At 33.4% G+C, this 20,361-nt stretch overlaps 1 protein-coding gene across 5 annotated transcripts; it reads right to left on the reverse strand.

Annotated features, from left to right (window-relative positions):
- Positions 1-1,336: 1,336 nt before the first annotated feature.
- LOC126857570 (RUN and FYVE domain-containing protein 2-like) lies at positions 1,337-20,215 on the reverse strand. Of its 5 annotated transcripts, none has more exons than XM_050607154.1 (12): positions 17,411-18,575; positions 16,734-16,912; positions 16,555-16,664; positions 15,970-16,177; positions 15,709-15,872; positions 15,452-15,614; positions 15,252-15,368; positions 14,959-15,099; positions 12,803-12,900; positions 9,629-9,845; positions 8,472-8,723; positions 1,337-3,249 (listed from the first exon to the last, which is right to left on the reverse strand). In XM_050607154.1, the coding sequence occupies exons 1-12, from the start codon at positions 17,766-17,768 to the stop codon at positions 3,109-3,111; spliced, it is 2,148 nt and encodes a 715-aa protein (XP_050463111.1). In that variant the 5' UTR covers positions 17,769-18,575; the 3' UTR covers positions 1,337-3,108. The 5 variants fall into 5 exon arrangements, 4 of the variants coding, with proteins under 4 accessions (XP_050463111.1, XP_050463112.1, XP_050463113.1 ...); XM_050607155.1 differs by having other exon boundaries at positions 1,338-3,249; positions 17,534-18,572; XM_050607156.1 differs by lacking the exon at positions 17,411-18,575 and adding an exon at positions 20,013-20,215 and having other exon boundaries at positions 1,340-3,249.
- Positions 20,216-20,361: the final 146 nt, after the last annotated feature.

The raw sequence follows: 20,361 nt of genomic DNA on the forward strand, positions 1-20,361 counted from the left end.
CATGCATGCGATTCCTGCAGATATGGATGCATCGTGAAACTCTCTTTTCTGATTCGGTTTTTTTAATGTAGATTAAAGAAATATTTCGTATACTTATTCGTATACTTAACAGACTAAAATTATAAATTTATCATTTTTCCGAAAATTAAAGAAGTATCTCACCGATAATAAAATTATCACGAGAAAAATTTGTTCACACGGATATGAAATGCAAAAATTATTAGCGTATATAACCATGTAGTTTTTTTTTAACGTCATAATTCAAAATATTTGTCCGACATATCAAAAATCTTTAATCCAAACATAAGCTTGTGTCCCGACTATTATGTGTTGATTTCGTATCGTGAAAGATGAGGAGCCAATCAATTGTTGTGACGACGACATGCAATATAAGAATGTGCGACCAAGGCACTTTGCGTGTCAGTGATTCCACTGTAAAAGCAACTTTACCTTCATGATCTTGGCACCGCGTTCCACGACTCGTGAGCCGCGACACGCTATACCATCATTAATGCCCCGTAGTACAGTGCATTATTTTATTTGCATGATCATACCTACACTGACTCATCATTTCGAAATGGATAGTTAATAATCTCTAGTTTATATGTGTGAAAGTATTCTGCAAAAAATATTTTTTTAGTCGATTTAAAACAATCTATGATCACGACATTCTCTACCGTGTAATCATCGTAAATGAAATATTATTATCACTTAACTATGCGCGCCTGAAATTGTACAGTTATTACATTATATAAAGGATATAGGAATTATCAATTCTCTAAGTGTTCTAAATAAATAGCGCAATTTAATCTTATAACTTGATCTAAAATTTTATTTTTCGCAATCAGCAAATGTATAATTATTTAAATATTGTTATAATGTTTAATTCTTCCTTCCGCTCAAACTCATCATCTTTCTTTTCCAAGGAACAAGATTTTAACGAATGCAACCAAACTCATTCGAACACAATTGTCGCGTGCACACTGCTGTGCTAGGTACTCCCCGCGCGAGGTGCACGTTCACAGAGGGAACGCAGATGGAAGCGGATATTCGCGCCAATCGTCGAGGCCGCATGCGATCAATGCGGGGCGGCCAGAGATCGATTTCAATTTAGCGGCCGTTTAAGCGTGCACGCTCGCGGCTAACGAGCTTTCGAAAGTCGTAGATATCCGACAAGTTGGTCTACGGGGGTAGTCTCGCCCCGTGGCTCGCAATCACCCGCCAGAACTTACCGCAGTCAGGCAGCGCGAGTACCGCGAACATACATGTAACACGACACCCCCTTTAACCCCCTTATATATATATATATATATATATATATATATATATATATATACATCGTAGACCGTTATACATGCGCACAGCACACGCACGTGACGGCTTCACGTGGCAGGTATTCACGCGGTGCTCGCGATCACGGTGGTAGGTAGGCAGGCATTGTTAACGTCTAGAAAGGATAAGAACGGCACGCGCGATGGAGGGCGGCCGCGGACTGTTTTACTGCTTTTCCAACGACAGAGAGAAGTAGACGGGATGGCGTGTGGTTCCCGTTGTAGAGATTAGAAAGAGCGGGTATGCGCACCTGAGGAACGGATTTACGTTCGGCAGATAGATTACACATTACGCCGGTCGCTCCCTTTTTTTTTTTTTAATCGCTTTCATGTAAGAGAAGAAGCAATCCCTGCTTCTCTTTTCCGTTAATTATCCCTGAAAAATCGACGAATTACTATAATAGAAATTAAGTAGAACAGTGAATCTCAAATATACATTGCTTTAATCAATGAATAGTTTGAATGAGATGTTTAAAAAGTCTTTGATTGATTTATTTAAGAATTACAAATCGATTTGATTTTAAATTTTAATTTTATGATAAAAAGTAAAATTTGTTATAGATTCTAAAAGAGAAAAGAGTTACAGTCACTTTGTACATATTACCACAATTGTGTTAAATTACAATTAATAAAGTTACTATAAACAATTAATTAATTACTGCATCAATCATTTGCAGAACTCTTTAAAAGACATCTAAATTTTATTTAAATCTAACATATTTGCATAGAATTGTTAAAGATACAAGCTATTTGCGCGGCATAATCTTATTCTCATCTCAAAAAAACTAACATAGTATAATATGTTTTCACATAAACATTGTCTAGAAAAAATTACAATAACAAGATAATTATACGTACATCCTTTTCTAAATATTCTAATAAATATATATCTCTATTTAATTTTAGTAATTGTGTAGCATATCAAACTTAGAAAATAGAATAGATATTAAAACATGTACAATTTAAAAAACCATTTCATTTATTTATATATATATATATAGATATATGTATGTATGTATGTATGTATAATATCTCTTTCCGACGGTATAGAACATCTTAAAAATATCGTTGTACAGGCACACGTTTGGACACTGCATCGCCAGCAAAGCTGCAGTTTCAATATTTCACTAATCGATTCTGAGTTATAATCACATCGCTGAATCTTACCTTGCTCGAGCTGAGCATAACAGATGCAAACTACTATCGAAACGATACTAGAAGCGAGATGCAACATTAAATTTTCGTAAACATTTATAAAATTTAACCATCTTATGCCGTTTGTGACATTGTCAGTCAAAGATAATCGTAATTATTATGCTATAAAGTGAAGCAACTTCTTCTATGACAAAATAAAATATTATACGTGAAAAGAATAAATTCTAACGATTGTATATATATCGTATATGTATACTTATCGATCATTTGTAAAAATATATTAGAAATTATGTTGCAGTAATAAAAATTTAATAAATTAAATATTTCTCTAACCCCAATCATATAAATTCCAAAATATCGCGAGTATTTTCATCAAAAAAAAAAAAGATTTAACAAAATATTGCTCACGGCAGATTGGTATATGTCCATCATCACGTACGTCCAATTGAAATGGTTACGCATAACGTACCATAAAAAAACATATACAAACATTTGCGGACTACATTTTCGGACAGATTTTGTTATCTTTCTTCATTCTACTTTTTCATTTTTTTTTTCCAGACTGCGCATTGGACTGAAATTTATGGTATACAACTTGCTTACGAGAAAGAACAATAGAATATTAACGCATCACCGAATCACGACTAACCAGGAGTACGTAACATTCGTCACAAACGCGCACTGGTTTCGCTGAATTCGGCAAGACTGTAGTATTGTCACTGCAGGCGTTACAGAAAATATTCCCACAATTGCGACAATGGTGCTGTAACAGAAATAATATGCGCAAATTCATTTATTATTATTTTGTTTTAATTATTAAACTTGCCTTTGCCGATAAAAAAATTATTGTGTATGTATATTTATTATAATATCTGATATATATTATGCGAAATATAGTAGGTATGCATTTATATTATATTTATGTTTATGAGATAAAAAATAATATTCTAACAATAATTATTATTTTAAAAATAATATCTTAACAACACTTATTCGTTTATACGGAAACTATGACAGGATATATGAATATGTTGATGTATTTAGTAAAATTAAATATTATAGACATAATGTAATTTAATATATTTTAATATTGTTCATATAGTTCAATATGTTTTAGAGACTAGATGTGCTTTTTCATGCTGATGTGTAACATCTAAAATACAAAAAATTAAATATTAATCATTGCCATATAAAATCAATAATATAGAATAGCAAATTTCTTTTTTTATTTAAGGATTTTAAAAATATATTAAGATATTAAAAATAAAAATAGAAAATTATATAAAATATCTTTTTTATATTTTTTTCTTAATTATCTTAATTCTTTAATAAAATTATATAAATAATTATATAAATAATTATATAATTATATAATTATATTAATGTTAATTATATAATTATATATAATTATATAGCTAATTAAATTAATTATATAAATAATTAAGATTGATTATATAAGACAATATAAGACAATATAAATAAAGAAAGCTAATGCTATTTTTCTAGACTAAATTTTATTTAAAAAAAGAACAATATCGATCTTTAAATTTGTCATCACAAATAGCAGCGAGAATATATTAGCAAATAAAAGAAAAAAGTAAGGCATATATTCTCTATATAGACATAATATTCTTAAAATATACATAATCCGCAACTTCAAATATTACCAAAGTATATTGACAAATATATTATGCATTTAATTCTGCTCTTAAATGCAATGCTACAAAACAAGGCAAACGATATTTAATGTAAATTATTGGAAATTTCATCGAGAAGCAAAAACTGTTAAAATAAGATTTTGACTGATGCCTGGATATGACATAAAAATACATTTAAAATAATTTTAAATACAACTATATTTTAGGATTTTAAGGAAATGTCCAAACCAATAACAACTTCGCGACACATAAAGCGATGAGTTTGTCTGTCTCCGTTCTATATGCTGAAAGTAAAAAGCTTTGTAACGTAGTTCGCAGTTACGGATTACGTGTGCTCGTTGCGGGTCAAAAAAAAAAGTGCATGCCCGTACCTGAAGCTGGCACGCGGACAACGGCTGGAACTTTTTGCACTCAACGCCAGGAATACTATTGTCCGCGCGTCAACTTCAGGTAAGAGAGCGCTTAATACTTTTTTGCGGTATTTCTTGCACAGGTCATTTCCATGTGAGGGTCGTTAGATTGTTGAAGCATAGACGGACAGGTCTGACTGGCAAACTGTGACTTTAGCAGACGAGGATAATGACAAGATTGAAATAAGATTGCGCGCATCAATTTTCTAGAATCATCGCACTTTCTACATAAATTCTAAAAACCAAATACTAATTGCCAACATGTACAGTATTCCGTTATTCTGTCAGTACTATTCTGCATTATTTAATTTTTCCCCAATGTTTCGAAAGTGCAGCTCTCACAATAAACATAGAAAATTTATCATCAATTCACATCGCGTGCAATTCAGATAGATTTCCAAGACACGACGGGAGGCAGAACGTGGTCCGTCTTTGTGTTTATTTTGCACCCCCGTCTGCGCCCCGTTTCTCCATTACCGGGGTGGTCTTCATTTTCGAGCCATTACCGCCCGTCTATTATAATAATGTGGTATTCGTACTCTAAAAACCAAAAGAGAAATAACGGCGGGACCGAGGTGCGCGACTACGATTCTAAATTTTACATCTAAATTGAATCACTTAAGTGAGACGGTCGAATCGTCGTTTTCCTTCTTAACGTGAGACGGTGTGGGGGCGTGAGGGGGAGCGGTTGCCCGGTTATTACCGGAAAGTAAGAGCCCGAATAATATCGTCCCGATAACCGATTTCCTCGCGAAGTTAATTATTGAACCGTCCCATCAGCATGACTTACGACCGGAACGTAGTAGATTGGTGCCTGCAACTACGTACCGGCGTGTCTCAAGAGCACGCCTTATCTTAACCGTGATAGATACCTACTTATAGATACTTTCCAAGACGAATAAATCAGTCTGAGATCAGATCCAAGAGATACTGTCGCGCTAATGATCAGCCATAGCGATCTATAAATTATTCCATGCAAGATGAGTCGCTTTGGCGCGGATGCGAAAGTCTGGTAAACCGTCGAAGAGACGATCTCGCGACCTTTGCCTTTGTAACGTAACATCGGGAAGACAGGCTCACTTTTATGCAATCGCATGAGTAGGGAAATGAGTTTTCATTTCTGGAGTTAAGAGTTAAGAACGTAAATGTCATTGCGCGCTCTTATTTATTTTCGCAGATGAAACAGCGAACTAAAATCTTGTTTTTCCGTTTTGCAATTGTAGTTGTTTATCTCGGTCATAATCGGTCATAATATATATTTGAAAATTAATGTATTTCAAGCAAATTTTCTTATCTATTTATTTTTATTAAAAATAAAAACACCACGTAATAAAGATTGAAAATTATTGCATTGTTATAAATCTTATTATAATTTATCTCAGAATAAAAAGAATTCTATTTTTAGCACATAAAGAAAATAAATATATTTTTTAAAAAATGCGTATTTTTTACGTATTGTTTAGAATATTGTTAATTTCTTTTTTAAATTTATGCAACGCAGAATGGAAAATTTTTACTGCGTTCTTTACGATGCCATTCTATTGCCGCATTTATGCACGTGACGGCGACGATGAACGGTATTCACTTATATCAGCATATGCGCACGACTCGATATCGTTTATGATAATCCAATATTGCAAGTGTGACGTCGTTGCTATCTTTCGTAATATAATCCCACACGATATTTTCTAATAAATACTTTTCGTTTCTATGACACATACGGAAAAAAACAACAAGAAGGAAAGTTTGCTTTACAGAGAAAAATATGCAATTCTTGTGGACCGGAAATACCACATTATTTTAACTGTAGATACAAATTTCCATTTTATAGATTAAACTATTCATAATTCGAACTAATTTCGTCTGTTGAGAAATTTTTACATGCAGTTACCGTAAAATGAAACTTGACTGTCGCAATTTATTGTTACCGGGAACGAATCAAAGCGCTTAGCGATGTATAAAATATAGCTACAAGAAAAGTTTCACGCCGCTCGTTAACATCGCGGATTCAAAATATCCATAATCCTTGCGAACTGTGTCAAGCGCGCGCGTATAAAGCAATTGTCGGTACAGCGTCGTACATTTAGAAAATCCGGGATGAATTTACAACAAAATCTCGCAACATGGTCAACCTCGAGCCGGGCGGTTATGGAAGGAAGGTTATTGTTTTTTGCAAATAGTACGAAGGCTCTCGCGGCTGCCCGGCTTTTTTTGCCACGAGCACACCCTTTGGAGAAAGTCTTTTCTTACACAGCGCGGACTTTCTTCGTTGCGCGTTTGCCAACAGGGTTGTTTGCCCACTAGAACGATTCCACTCACACATCTAGGCGTGCTACGGGTGGCCTATTCTATATTAAACAGTATGGTAATACACCTACGGGGCGAAAAATGAGTAACAAGGATACCCGAGCACTGCCTTGTTATTATGCAATAACTTACCACCCTTTCCTGCACCTTTCACCCCCTCGTAGCGCCGTGCGCGCGCTATGTATTCTTCGAACCGTCGACTGCATAAAGCAAAGAGAAAATACAGTCTAATGTATTTTATGGGACAAGCAACGTCTCTATCACATCGTCGACTGAATATGCATGCACAACGTGTAATCATGAATGTATGTCGTGTGATGGTGCAATAAGTGTAATTGGATGTCCCGCAAGAGAGTAAAACTATATTATTTAATAAATGTAATGGTCTATTGAACGATTAGGAGTGAATCAAGATTTTGTTTTTCATATAGCAATAGCTACAAAGTCATAGACACATGCAAGATTAATAATCACGCCGATGACAGACGAAATGTCAAATTGCATGCAACGATCTAATTATTTCGGAGCCTTGCAGCGGCGGAGAATCAAGCCGCTAATGAACGATTTGCGCAACGTCGACGAGCTTCGGTGAACCGTATTTATCGCGCACGTCCGCAAAATTTCGATAAAGTCTTGACGAGGGCATAAATTCCACCACGGAATTTATCCGTATGACGAATGCACGAATACGCTCGCCGTTGGCGCGCCGCGCTTCCCTTATCGATGCACGCAACCGCAACGAACGGAACGATCAGATCTCTTTGCGAATACTTTAAGCGTTTATATCGTGCCGGCGCGTGATTCGCGTTCGAAAAATGTGAAAGCGGATCGCGAGCTTTTGCAGAGCTTTGTAGGGAATCGCCGCTTTTACCGTGTAACGCGACACGTCTCGCTAATGAGCGAATTAAAAAGCGTTACGGACGCGCGGCGCGGTGCTTAACATGCTCGAGAACTTGTTTAAGCTGCTAATCCCTCAACTGGCTCTTATCTATCCGCAAATTCCAGCCCTCATTACGCCCTATCGCGATTTAATAAAGGGGGAAGTTAGGTAAACGAAAGCCTTTAAGTGTAATTGCTAACCCGAGCAACGCGCGATAGCCCGCTATCTCTAATAATACGACTGTCGTGCATCAAAGTTGTTGCGCGCGAGCAGCGATTCCGATCTCAAGATCCTGACGATCTGACGACCTGAGCTCGCAGGTCGCGCACCATCAAGATCCTCGCTGAGGGTAGGTGTATCCCTGAGATGCCGACGGGGTCTGCCACGAGCCGATCGACCGTCGTCATTTAATGCGCGCTTCGTCTTGCCTTCTCCGCGGGCTCCAGGTCGACCGGGAAATCCGCATCGGGGGAAAGCAGTAATTTCCAGAACGGCGGGGATAATTGAACAATTACGTACGGTGCGCCGCGTTTGCAGTCGAGCTCTCCGCGCGAATCCAGTTCCGCGAATAGATCGGATAGGCGAAGGAGAAAGGCAGGAAGAGAGGCAGAAGAGGGTGATTCGCGAAGGAGCCGAGATTGGAATGGAAAACTAGAGAGGGAGAGAAAGAGAGAGAGAGAGAGGGAGGAAGACGGGTTACGGCGTGGGAGCAATTAAAAAGTTTGATTACCTTGCGACGAGTCATGTTGAACTCACGGTTGCACCCTTTGCATTGGGTGACCAGGCGATCGTTCGCCCAGGTTACCGAGCCCTCTTGCAGCGCCGACTGCTGCTGCTGTTGAGCGTTGTCAGCGGCCTCGCGCAGTTCGACCGCCGCTAATTTGGCCGCGCTCAATTGTCCCCCAAGTTCCTCCAGAGTTCGTTCCTGCTCGCTGCATACCTCCTTCAACGCGTAATACTCCTCTTGCAGCGTCAAGTATCTCTGGAACAACGGGATATCTAGTTGCGATTATCCGGCATACGTATTCACTCGTCCGTTCGTTATCGCGATTAAAGGCGGATCAATACTCGGTTACTAAATGTTGCGATATATAAATGCAACTTGCAAAATTGTCTATCGTCTAATAATTGATATGTTAATTAAAATAGATATTTAAAATGTTGCTTTACACGTGGAAAAATGCTTTAAGATAATATAGATTCTGATATTCATATGTAATAAATTAGTATTATATAATGTGAGTTTTTTTTCTTTAATATCGGCTTTATAAATTATTTTTTTGTCAGTCATTTTTTATAAGTTTCTGTCTTCTTGATATCCAAATAACTTACATTTTATTTTATAATACTTTTGTTTATTCTTATTTTTAATTTCATCTTCCAAGCTGTTTGGGAATAATATATTTTTATGCTTCGTAGGATCATTATATTTGATTATATTATATTTGAATGCACTTAGTGGATGTTATTATATGAATATTTTAGGTATCGAGATTATAATTAACTTATTTTTGTCCAACGAAGCTAAATAGTGCGAATGTGAGACATTTTAAGGATCCGCAGAGATGAAAAAAAATTTGGTAATTCAAATAAATTTCATTAGTCTATTTTGGACGGAAATGCGCCGTCGCGGTACTTATTGTCAGTTTCTATAATCGAAAAACGAATAAATCACGATAACGCTTTGTCGTGATTGAATTAGGTGCAGGCTTATAATCCATGCTGACGGGTTTCGGAATGGGATTTAAATAGAAAGATCGAATCGCCGCGCGCGTCTCCGCGAAGTTCCCCTTTCTCTGAAGCTTACAAGTACGCGACGATAAGGTAAACCGTGAGATTTATTCGCCAAGGTATCCTTAAAAGGCAATACTGATCGCACGCATGTACCTCGGACACCCGTTTCAACTGATCGATCTCCTGATGTAATTGAGAGATCTTCTCCGTGTTAGAGATCGATGTTTCCTGCAAGGAGGTTCTCCATTCGCGCTCGAGTCGCAATTCCCTCTCGACCCCATTCGTCCGTGCTTCCCGTTCAGCGGCCTCGGCGCCCAGGATTCTCACCCTCTCCTCCGCTCCCGACCTGACACCATCCATCTCCTTACACCTGATTAAGTCAAATCAATGAAACTTAAACGTCGAAGATATAAAATTCCCACCATTCATACCGTCAAAAGTCATTTTGCTCAATTAAATCAACAATCTTTAACTCATACTTTGCTCTAGAATTATATTAGAATTTCCAATGGATTTCTGATAATGAATGTAATGACGCGTGATGTGTTACATGTAAAATGATCATTTTTGTTCATTCGATATTGAGCTATCAAAGGATATCGATAATTTCGTATAAAAGCGTCATCGATGCGGATTCAGTTCATTTAATTTGCGTATGATTACTTGTTTATTAACACAAAATATAACATTTCCATATTATGTATTTAATTCAAAATTTGCGCATTTATTTTAAAATTGATCAAAGTCAATGTTGTTCATAAATACGTTATAAATAAATAAAAATGTATTTATCAAAGAAATGTATTTTTCTTATCGCATTTAAGGAACTGTATTGCGATCATATTGTAAAAATAAGAAATAAAAATTTACAAATTAATGATTATCATATAAGTATGCATAAATAATTTTATTCAATTATTTAAAACATGGATTTAAAAACAAAAAATTGTTAAATTGTTTTAACATATCCTTTATGACGTGGAAATAATTAAATGTTACGAAACACTGCAAAAGTGCCAATCCAAAAAATTTACACTCATGATTAATAGTACATATATTATATAATTGCAAGTGACATATAATATTGCCGAAAATATTCACCGAAAGATAAGAGACAGATATATATTTTTTCATATTCTTTTAAAAATAAATAAATTTAACAAAACGGCAAGGCCATTTATATGCGATTAATTTACAATTTTAATAATTTTATTGGTAATGTTATTGATATAACTTACCTTACAAGATTATTGCATATTAGCAGTTATTATTCAAAAATCAAGAGGGAAAAATTATTTTATTCTGCAATTATAAAATAATTTACATATTAAAGGGACAAGCTAATAAAAATTCTCTACTTTCAAATCATGACACCTTACGTCTAATATACGATGAGTCTAGAATAAACAAACCGTACACTCTTTTCTATTATGAATTTATTTTCGTAGCGTTGGTACACAAGTACACGTAGATTACGTATAATATCCACTGCGCGAGACTTATACGAGTACTTAATTGTATCAGTAATATATGGATATGGCACATTTAATTAATCATCATTAAATATTTTGTTTACTCTTGACAAGAAAATAGCTATTATATGAATAAAAGGCCTTATATGAGGATGTGTCAATTACAAATGTCGGGAATGTGATAATTTAATTTATTTGAGGCGCTCTTGTCATGTGTAAACATAAAATCAGTATAAATTAATCGAAAAAAAATTATTCGGTAACAAGAATGATCGCAGATCACTGATGATCAGTTCCTTAAACGCGGATAAAACCAACGTTTTAAATACGCGAATACGATTATTTATATCCTTTCCTTAAATCATATAAAAGATAATGAGCATAATGAGAAACTTATTTTGCATATCACAAATATAGAGAAATTATCGGCATGAGATCCATTGATTAAATATTCGATAATATTAGCTTCCGTATCGTGATAGCGTTAATATATTTATTAATATAATTATGTCATAATGTATGAATTTATTAATTATTGCGAAATACTTTAAAATATAGTTTTGATATAATATTAACAACTATGTCTCGATTTAACTATTTATAAAGTAGCCATTAGTGAAGGTTTGCCAATATCCCCGTGACGATAAGAGTTTATTTAATCCTTCGCGCGTTTCTCTAATCTATCCTATCTAAATCTGATGGTATTCGCGACATCTAAGTAAAAAATAAATCGTTTTTAGCTAGAGCTGCCCATTTATTGGCATGCGTGCATTGTGTAATTATTGGTACGTTCGCTATCATACCGCATAGTGATAGTTGATAGAAAAGTCTTATCATAACAATTATATTTGTACGTAAATAATGCCTGCTAAAATAGTTCGGTAACGTGTAAAGACATCTTTAATCCTTCTTTCAGAAATAGTAACATTATATGAGAAGTACGATGAAAAAGATTTACCAAATCCTTACATATGTATCAATTGTAACATTCTCTTAAATAATACCAATAACGGCACAGTATTTCATAACAGCTAATTTAGCAAAAATTTCAAAGCGTAACAAACATGAGTATTAGCCCTTTTTATATTAGCCACAATAAATTTAATATGTATAGCTATGTAATTAAAAATTATATTTTTTATCGCAAAACTTTATCAAGAGAAAAAAAGTTTACAGTTTTGTAAAATAAAAATAAAATCACAATATACGAAATATCTTATAATGTACATGAACGCACCAAAAAAAATTTGATGCATTGTTTAGATTAGTAATTGCTTTTTTGATAGATATGTAATTGCTAACTGATAAGAACAATAAATGCATAAAATAGACAGTATGTATATACAATATACATACAGTAATAAAAAATAATTACTTACAACAAACAAAAGGTACGAGCAATTTCTAAAATATTTTACAGATTGAACAAAACTGAGTTTTCGTTAAATTTTTAAAAATATTATCTCTGTTATCCGTGAATATTTGTTTTTCTATGAGACATGTCGCATTTAATATACGCTATTAGATAATGCAATATTGATCCAATTAATTGCAATGATGATGTTCATCATATAGAAAATTCTTCATCAAAAATTCACGGTAACTAAACAAAAAGCTGGCTTATCAATGCAGCATTTCTATTAATAAAGTTGATTAGATAAGCTACTTAGCAAAAAAAGTTAATGCTCCTTTATAGAAATACAAGATAATAAGAAGCATGAAACTTTTTTCGATATTTATAATTATTATATTGATAGCGCTCTCTACTTTTTAATCTCAAATAATTTAATTTGCATGTAATTATACAATCGCACTTATAAATTAATTAACACTAATGAAAGACAAATAAACATACTTCTCATCCATTTTTTGGATGGTCTCAGTCATCGACAGTGTTTTAGCTTCCAGTTTTGTGATTAGTTCTGTCTTATGCTTAAGCGAGCCTTCGCACTCCTGAAATAAATACTTATTGAATATAAGCGAAAAAAACATATTTGTCCAAATTTCTATAAATAAATCTGAAATAATGGAATATAATGCATATTGATTTAAAAATTATTTCCGTGATAGTTAGGCATATAACAGTTTAATAAAGTTGATGCATACATTATCTATGTCTTGCAATTTGCAATTTGCAATACAATGCATAACATCTTACAAGATATGATGTAACGAAATGTTTGAGAGTTTCTTGAAATTTCATAAGAGTTCTGCAAATATATTTTATCTTACATCTATAATATCATCAATCATGATCGGTGAATAATTTAAATTTATTTGAAAAAATATATATTCTGATTCTCGTGTAAAATATTATTATTTTAATAAAGTTTTATTAAAATAATAAGATTATAAAAATAATTTATATGAAATGTTAAATTTTTATTCTCTTTTTTCATTACATTATTGCCAAAAAAATTAATATCTTATATACATATATATATATCGAAATGATAAAATCAAGATTATTTATTTAACAAATAATAATTAGTTATTGCTTCAGTAAAAAATATATGTAAATATACAATTGAAATATTGTGATACTGTAAAAACTTCTGTAAGAAGATAATTATTGTCTTGAACGTAACAGTCTGTATCGGATTAAACCGAGCTTTGCAAATTCGATTTCAGAAAAGCGCAATCTGCTAAATCATTTCGTTACACCATAATAATTATGCGTGTTTTGTCCATATAATAACGTCGATAAATCTTCAAACACAGCACTGAGAATAAATATTAAGTATATATGACAATATCCTATGCGCAAAACATAAGTTGGAAACTTGAAAAAATAATTTTGCACACAACTCTGTGTAGATGTACGTATACGAAATATACACCTCATATGCAACACTGAATAGTTGAAATTATCTGAAATGTCATCCGCTATGGAATTAGTCATATAAGAGTAGGCTCTCTTTAGTCTTTCGCAACTTGCTCGAGTGTTGAATTATTCGTGGTTATCTCGGAGGTAGAACGACTCTGTTTTAATTTGTCATTAGATGCTTTCGATGACTGCTCGTCAAAGGAACGTTGATGATCAATAGTCGGCCGAGCGGTCGCATTATCCGCTGGTGGGCACCCTCTCGAAGAAGTGGGGCTAGTCTTATTAAGAATAGATTTCGATATACCACCTGGAGTGGTAGGGCTTCGCATATTTTCGCCGTCCTTCATCAAATGATTATATTTCTCGAGGTTGTTAAGAATCTTGCCAATCTGATTGGTCTTGGCGTGAAGACGGCTCACCATCTCGCCTTTTTGTGTCAGCTCATGCTCACACTCCTACAAGGGAAATATGTCCAGAAACGGAAAATTTACGTACTTGCCAAAATTCTCTCGGACAGAAAAGATTCCAGCAAAATAAAAATTTCCATCACTTTCAGCACTTATAAAAAAAAACCTAAATACGCTAATTTAATGCACTGATAACCTATTTTGCATATAAGATGGAGTTTAACTATTCGCTAACAAATATGTGGCTGAAATATTAATTATTAGCGAAAATATTGATAAGGAAGACATGAAAGAGTGTTCTGTTATAACTATCATAGAAACTAGCTGTTTAAAAATATATAAATTGTATGATTAAAGCATTTCATATAGACAGTGTAATTATAAAAATAGATGCACATTATATCTCAAAACCGTGATATAGTATACTTGTTATATTATCTATTTACATTTATACATCGTTTATCATGTAAAGTAAACGAATAAATTTAACGAAAAATTTCCTAAAATAATAAGAAATAAATTTACTTAAAAAAATAATTAATATACATATATTAATATAGTAAATAGTAGTGTCTCTAAGTAGTAGTAATCTTTTTGTCATTATGTATTGTAAATATCAAATGTAGCGACGTAATACATAATTTATAATTACTTTAGTTTAATAAAATAATAAAAATAATAGATATATGCAAGTATGCTATATCATGAAAATTAGAAAACTATTTAGTAATAGTTGCAAGTTATATGTATATAATATTATATATATATATATATCACCTGCAGCTTTTTGTACATTTCCAAGTTGATCAATTTGATATCCTCCAGCTGTCGCCTTAAAGATATTATAGTATCTTGCTTCTCATGTATATCCTTCTCTAACAACTTCATAGCTACTTCCATTTCGGATTTCATACTAATCTGTGTGAAAGAAAGATAAAGATACTAATCGATCCTTGCACTTTTATTTTTTTATATGCGTATATTTTTATAAATTTGTATTATCAAAAACTTATTGAGAAAGTTATCACTGTAATATCACTGTAAAAAATAATATGTGGATTCTTATCTACCTGCAATTCCAATTCTTTTTCTAAATCTTGCCGAGATTTCTTTTCAGATTCTAATCTGCTTCTAAGTTCTTCTATTTCCGCAGTGGTTTCTGTTATTTTAAGAGGTACCTTTCCGTTCTAAAATTACATCAATCTTTCAATAACAGATCAAGTTATACATAAAACGCGCAGTTTTAACATATATATATATATGTATATACCTCATTTGCATCTTTAATCTCGATACCAAGTTCTTTTTTTAGTTGTCTATTTTCTTCTTGAACTGATAAAATGTTATTCTTAGCAATAGCGAGATCTTCTTTCATAAGAGCATTCGTTGTTGTTAGAGATTCTACTTTAGCTTGGAGATTCGTTACCGTTGCGCTAAAATTGGCAAAAAATATCAATTTTGAGCGTGAAATAATAACTTATACATATATGTTTTTAGCTCAATATTTGCCAAAAAGCAGATATTTACTTTAAATGTCGATTGAGCTCTTCGATATAATTTTTTTGATCTAGCACTGTAGTCATATTGTCGTTTTCGAGTTCATCGTCTGGCGATTCACCAGGTATATGATTACTGTTGCGCAAATATAATGAAAAGTCGATTACGCCTTGCTGACAGTCGAGGTCTTCTTCCTGTCACAATAATTACGATCGATCTTGGCTTAACATTATTATCACTTTGATCAAACACACCTTTTTAGACTCGCATGTGACATTAATCTAGACTGACCTTTACGCAAAAATTGCAATCGATCACATTTAATCCAACTAACAAACCCATCACTACGATGGCCTCCTCGCTCATCATCAGAGCATCTGGTTCAAAATATTCAGATAGAATATCATCTTTGTGATCTATTAGAACTTTCAGATAATCCGCTAATTTCTTTTGCATTAATGCCATACGCAGCCAAGCACGCGCCCTACCCATAGCCGTCCTGAAAAGAATGACTTCAGAATACTATGTCCTCGAGAATCGCTGATTTTTTTTTTTTTAAATATTGATAAAGTTCTATAATTCTTTAATTCTATAATTAATGAAATATAATTACCAATATAATTCTAAACTAATCCTAGGTTAATTAAAAAAAATGTCTTGTTTAAATGCCGAAAATAAAACATGGTAAAAATAATAATGAAAAAATCTTTAAAAAGAAATTGATTTAAAAGAGCTTCGTAGAGATAACATTGTATTCTATTTTACCATCGTAAACATAGAAATACGAAAAATATATTTTGTTAATTAATATTCATTTATGAATAAACTCAGGCAATTAAATATGTAGATCACATTTTTTACAATAGAAATTTCTACCTAACAGTTGGTAAATCACGAATGCTGGACGTAATATCTTGTGCTTCGGGACAATATTTCTCTACAAGCTGGAGAATATCCCACAGCTCCTTCTTGGGTCCGAGAAGACCCTGAAATCGGAGACTGTTAGTACCAATGTGAAAAATTTACTCCGCTGTTCGCATGACGACAACCTTTACCTTCTTCGGCCGTAAACCATGCCTAAGCACATGTTCAAGGACGATGAAAAAATGTTGCAATGGCATGTGATCAGAATCGAGCATACGACCATATTTCAAAGACGTTTCGATCAATTCCTTGACAATTAGTTTTGAAATGTTAACGAGATTACTCCTCTCGATGATCACCGGATCCCGTGCTGCAAAAACAATACGTGTCTGTTCTCTAGCTTGTAATAATCTCAATTAATTTTCCTCAATATTAAAAAAATGGTTTCAAGTTCAACAGTAAATATCGTGATTATATAAAATATATACTTTTTTAATTAATTGTAAGATTATTGAAATAATGTTAGAATAATTACATAGCACAATATGTATTATTCTTTTTTGTACGTTTTAGAATAAATAAAAATTAAATAAAAATAGTGAAATGTGCAATCGTAAGCCAGATTTTGCAACAGTTTTGCTATTGGAAAAATGCATTCCGCATAAAGCAACGACGCGAAAGCGTAACATCAAGAAAAAAATATTTTTTTCCGTGAACAAGAAAAAAGCAATACTTATTTCGCGGTATAATACGTCAAAAATGAATTACATTTCGCTGAGCAAAAAGAAAAAAAAAACAAATTTGATATCTTCTAATATACGTATTCCGCTAATTAAAACCGACGAGTGCAACAACATCGAGTACAGACACAAGCTGGAGACGTGCTGCAATGGCGGTGGACTTGGTGGCATAATATCGCGAAGCTTTCGTTGTTCAGAAAGCTGTTGCTGATGATGATGATGATGATCATGATCATGATGATAATTAATACCACTAAGAGCGAGCGGTGGTGATGGTGATCGCATCGAGTCTTGTAACGAGAACTCGACATCCTGAAGCTCCTTTAGACAGAGCCATTCGCCGTCTACTGACACACGAAAATTGCACAGATATATCGTGTCTTGAGCACCAGCCATATCTTCCTCCAACATGACTCCGCCGTGATGTACACCACCGTGATCACCCGGTGGTCGCAATTTAAGACCGGTCAGGGATTCCTGCCGCATAGAAGACGATTGCTCTGCCCTCACTATCTCAATTCTGGAGATCACACGATATTTTTCGATAATCGTTTATTTGCAGAAGAAGGCTCTCTTGATTTGCAGCTTTTATTTCTTTTAGTGATAATTTTCCTCTGTAGATTGGCTTGAAAATAACTTATTTATCAGAATCAGATTCTTCACGTTATTAAAATGACAAATTTGTTATTAATAATTAATAATCAATAAGCGCGTTGGCTTGTTTTTTTAATATATCTCTTTTATATATATACGTTTGTTAGTTTATATGTAATATTCAACACTTGTTCACAATATTGTTTAATATAAAGTATGTTTTTCTTTTCTCGTTACATCAAACAGCTGATAAAAAAAATGTGTCGCAATGAATGAGTCATCAGCAAGTGTTGATATATTGCAGTCAAGTTTTACGTTATTAGCAATGAAAGATAGAAATCTGCGTCCACTAGTTTTGTTGCTCTTCTTTTGTCACGTTATCCTTTAATCATCCTTTGCTAATATTATTAGCATAAATATATCTATCTTGATAGGCTCACTGTAGCGCAGTTGCACTGTAGATGTCGAAGAAATGGCAAATAAAATCTCAGTTTAAGATGCAGAACTGATGCAGAAACGATGGATTCGCACTAATGGAACTACATTGTAGTTCCGATTATTGCTCACAAAACAGTAGATAATCAAAAATTTGTGTAGTGTTAAAAATAACGTAGAAATCGTACTAATGTCGAGCGAAGAAAATTTCACGTCGGAGATAACGAGAACGCCGGTGACATATAATATTGATTTTCCCGCTGACTTTATCTCCACCTACAAAAATCAATACGAATACCACTGCGCAGTACCGTGTGGTGCTGCCATCAGCTTTCTGGATTGCTCCACCGATATGACAGTGACTTTGGATTACTTTAATAATGTAAACACAATAGCAATTAAATTTATTCAATATACGAGAATTTTTTTATAGGCAAAAGTTAAAAAAGTGTAAAAAAAAATTAATATTTCAAAATTGTATTTTATTGTTACAAAAAAGTTTTGAATATTTTCATATAATTATGTACAATTATGTGAAAGTGGTATTGTGTATAAAATATGCAACACTATCTTAATTAAATTATATTTATCAATATTTTTTCATTAATCACATTATCACTGAACCAGACCTGAAACAGATGCAAATATGCAGGTCTTTCCTATACTGACAATTTAGCAATAAAAACAGCTTAATATTTATGTATTCACAATTAAACAAGTGACGCATGTAATTAAGAAAAACCTGCATTAAAAATATCACTACACACAATTCATTAATGCATAAAATTACTATCAGCCTGTCAAATTAATCTAATAAATTAAATTCAATAAATTTAATTATTTTTCTGTTTTGATTTCTTATAATCATTAACAGACAACTGCGCGCAATATAAAAAATTAGTAGTGTGATATACCATATATATCACTGTTCTCATGGCAATGTGTTATCAGTCAAGATACAACTGGAGTATCAGTCGAACGCTCGAACAACAGATTATATAATATCATAATAGTTGCTGCTGCTGCTACTATTACCATCCATTAATGTTAACAAAAAAATGTTGCAAGCAAATCTTATCAAATTTAATAAAAGTATTTATGTGTCAAAAATGAAATTATAAATATAATATATATAATATATATGTTTTCCGATATAATTATTGTTTATTAATTATTTATCAATATTATAAATAGCAATGTTATTCTAAAATAGACACAATTAGATTTGTAATAGCTAATGCAAAATCTAAAAAATTTAGTCAGAATATTCATAAAAATTCTAGGACACATGCTTCCTAAATTATTTTATTTTTTAAATCTTTTGTAGATTTGTCAAATAATGATACATATTATAAAAATGTACACATGTATATATCATATGTTTTCCATCTAACATAAGTATTGTACAATTTTATGTTACAATTCAGGAAAAGAAATCTTCTCTGCCATTATCTTTGTGATAAAAACAATTCAATCGTTTATATTTTGGGCGGCAGACATTCTATGTTATTACATTTTCAAATGTATTCAATGCTGCGGTGATTCGTAGACTCAATAAAAAAAAAAAACATACGTGCGCACATAGTATGTTAACGCGCGTTTATTACGCGGGCGCCAAGCTAAGCCCGCGAGTGCGGACTTTTGAAGAGCGCGCCGAATCGTGGGAGCATGCACCTAAAATCTAACGTTCTATGTACTCACGTCTCGGCAACCACCAGGCATCCAGCTTTCTGGGTCTGGACACAACGAGATCCGGCCATTTGTCCTCCCGTATAGAGTAACTCGACGGCGAACGCGAGACACTTTTCTCATTTTCGTCAGATGCTAGACTACCGGTGAGCGATTTCTCGGACGGGGATATTGGCAAACCGTCGCTACTTTCCGCGGCCATATTTACGTCCTCACTGTCGACCAGCGGCGCATGAATTTACCGACAGTATCTGTATATGTATACGCATACATACACACGTATATGTCTCTTTGTGAGGCACTTAACCGCCGCATTCCTCTTGCCAACACTTGGTAAGAATACTCGTCACGCTTCTCTATA

Source organism: Cataglyphis hispanica, chromosome 22, assembly GCF_021464435.1.
Source record: "Cataglyphis hispanica isolate Lineage 1 chromosome 22, ULB_Chis1_1.0, whole genome shotgun sequence".
NCBI lineage: Eukaryota > Metazoa > Arthropoda > Insecta > Hymenoptera > Formicidae > Cataglyphis > Cataglyphis hispanica.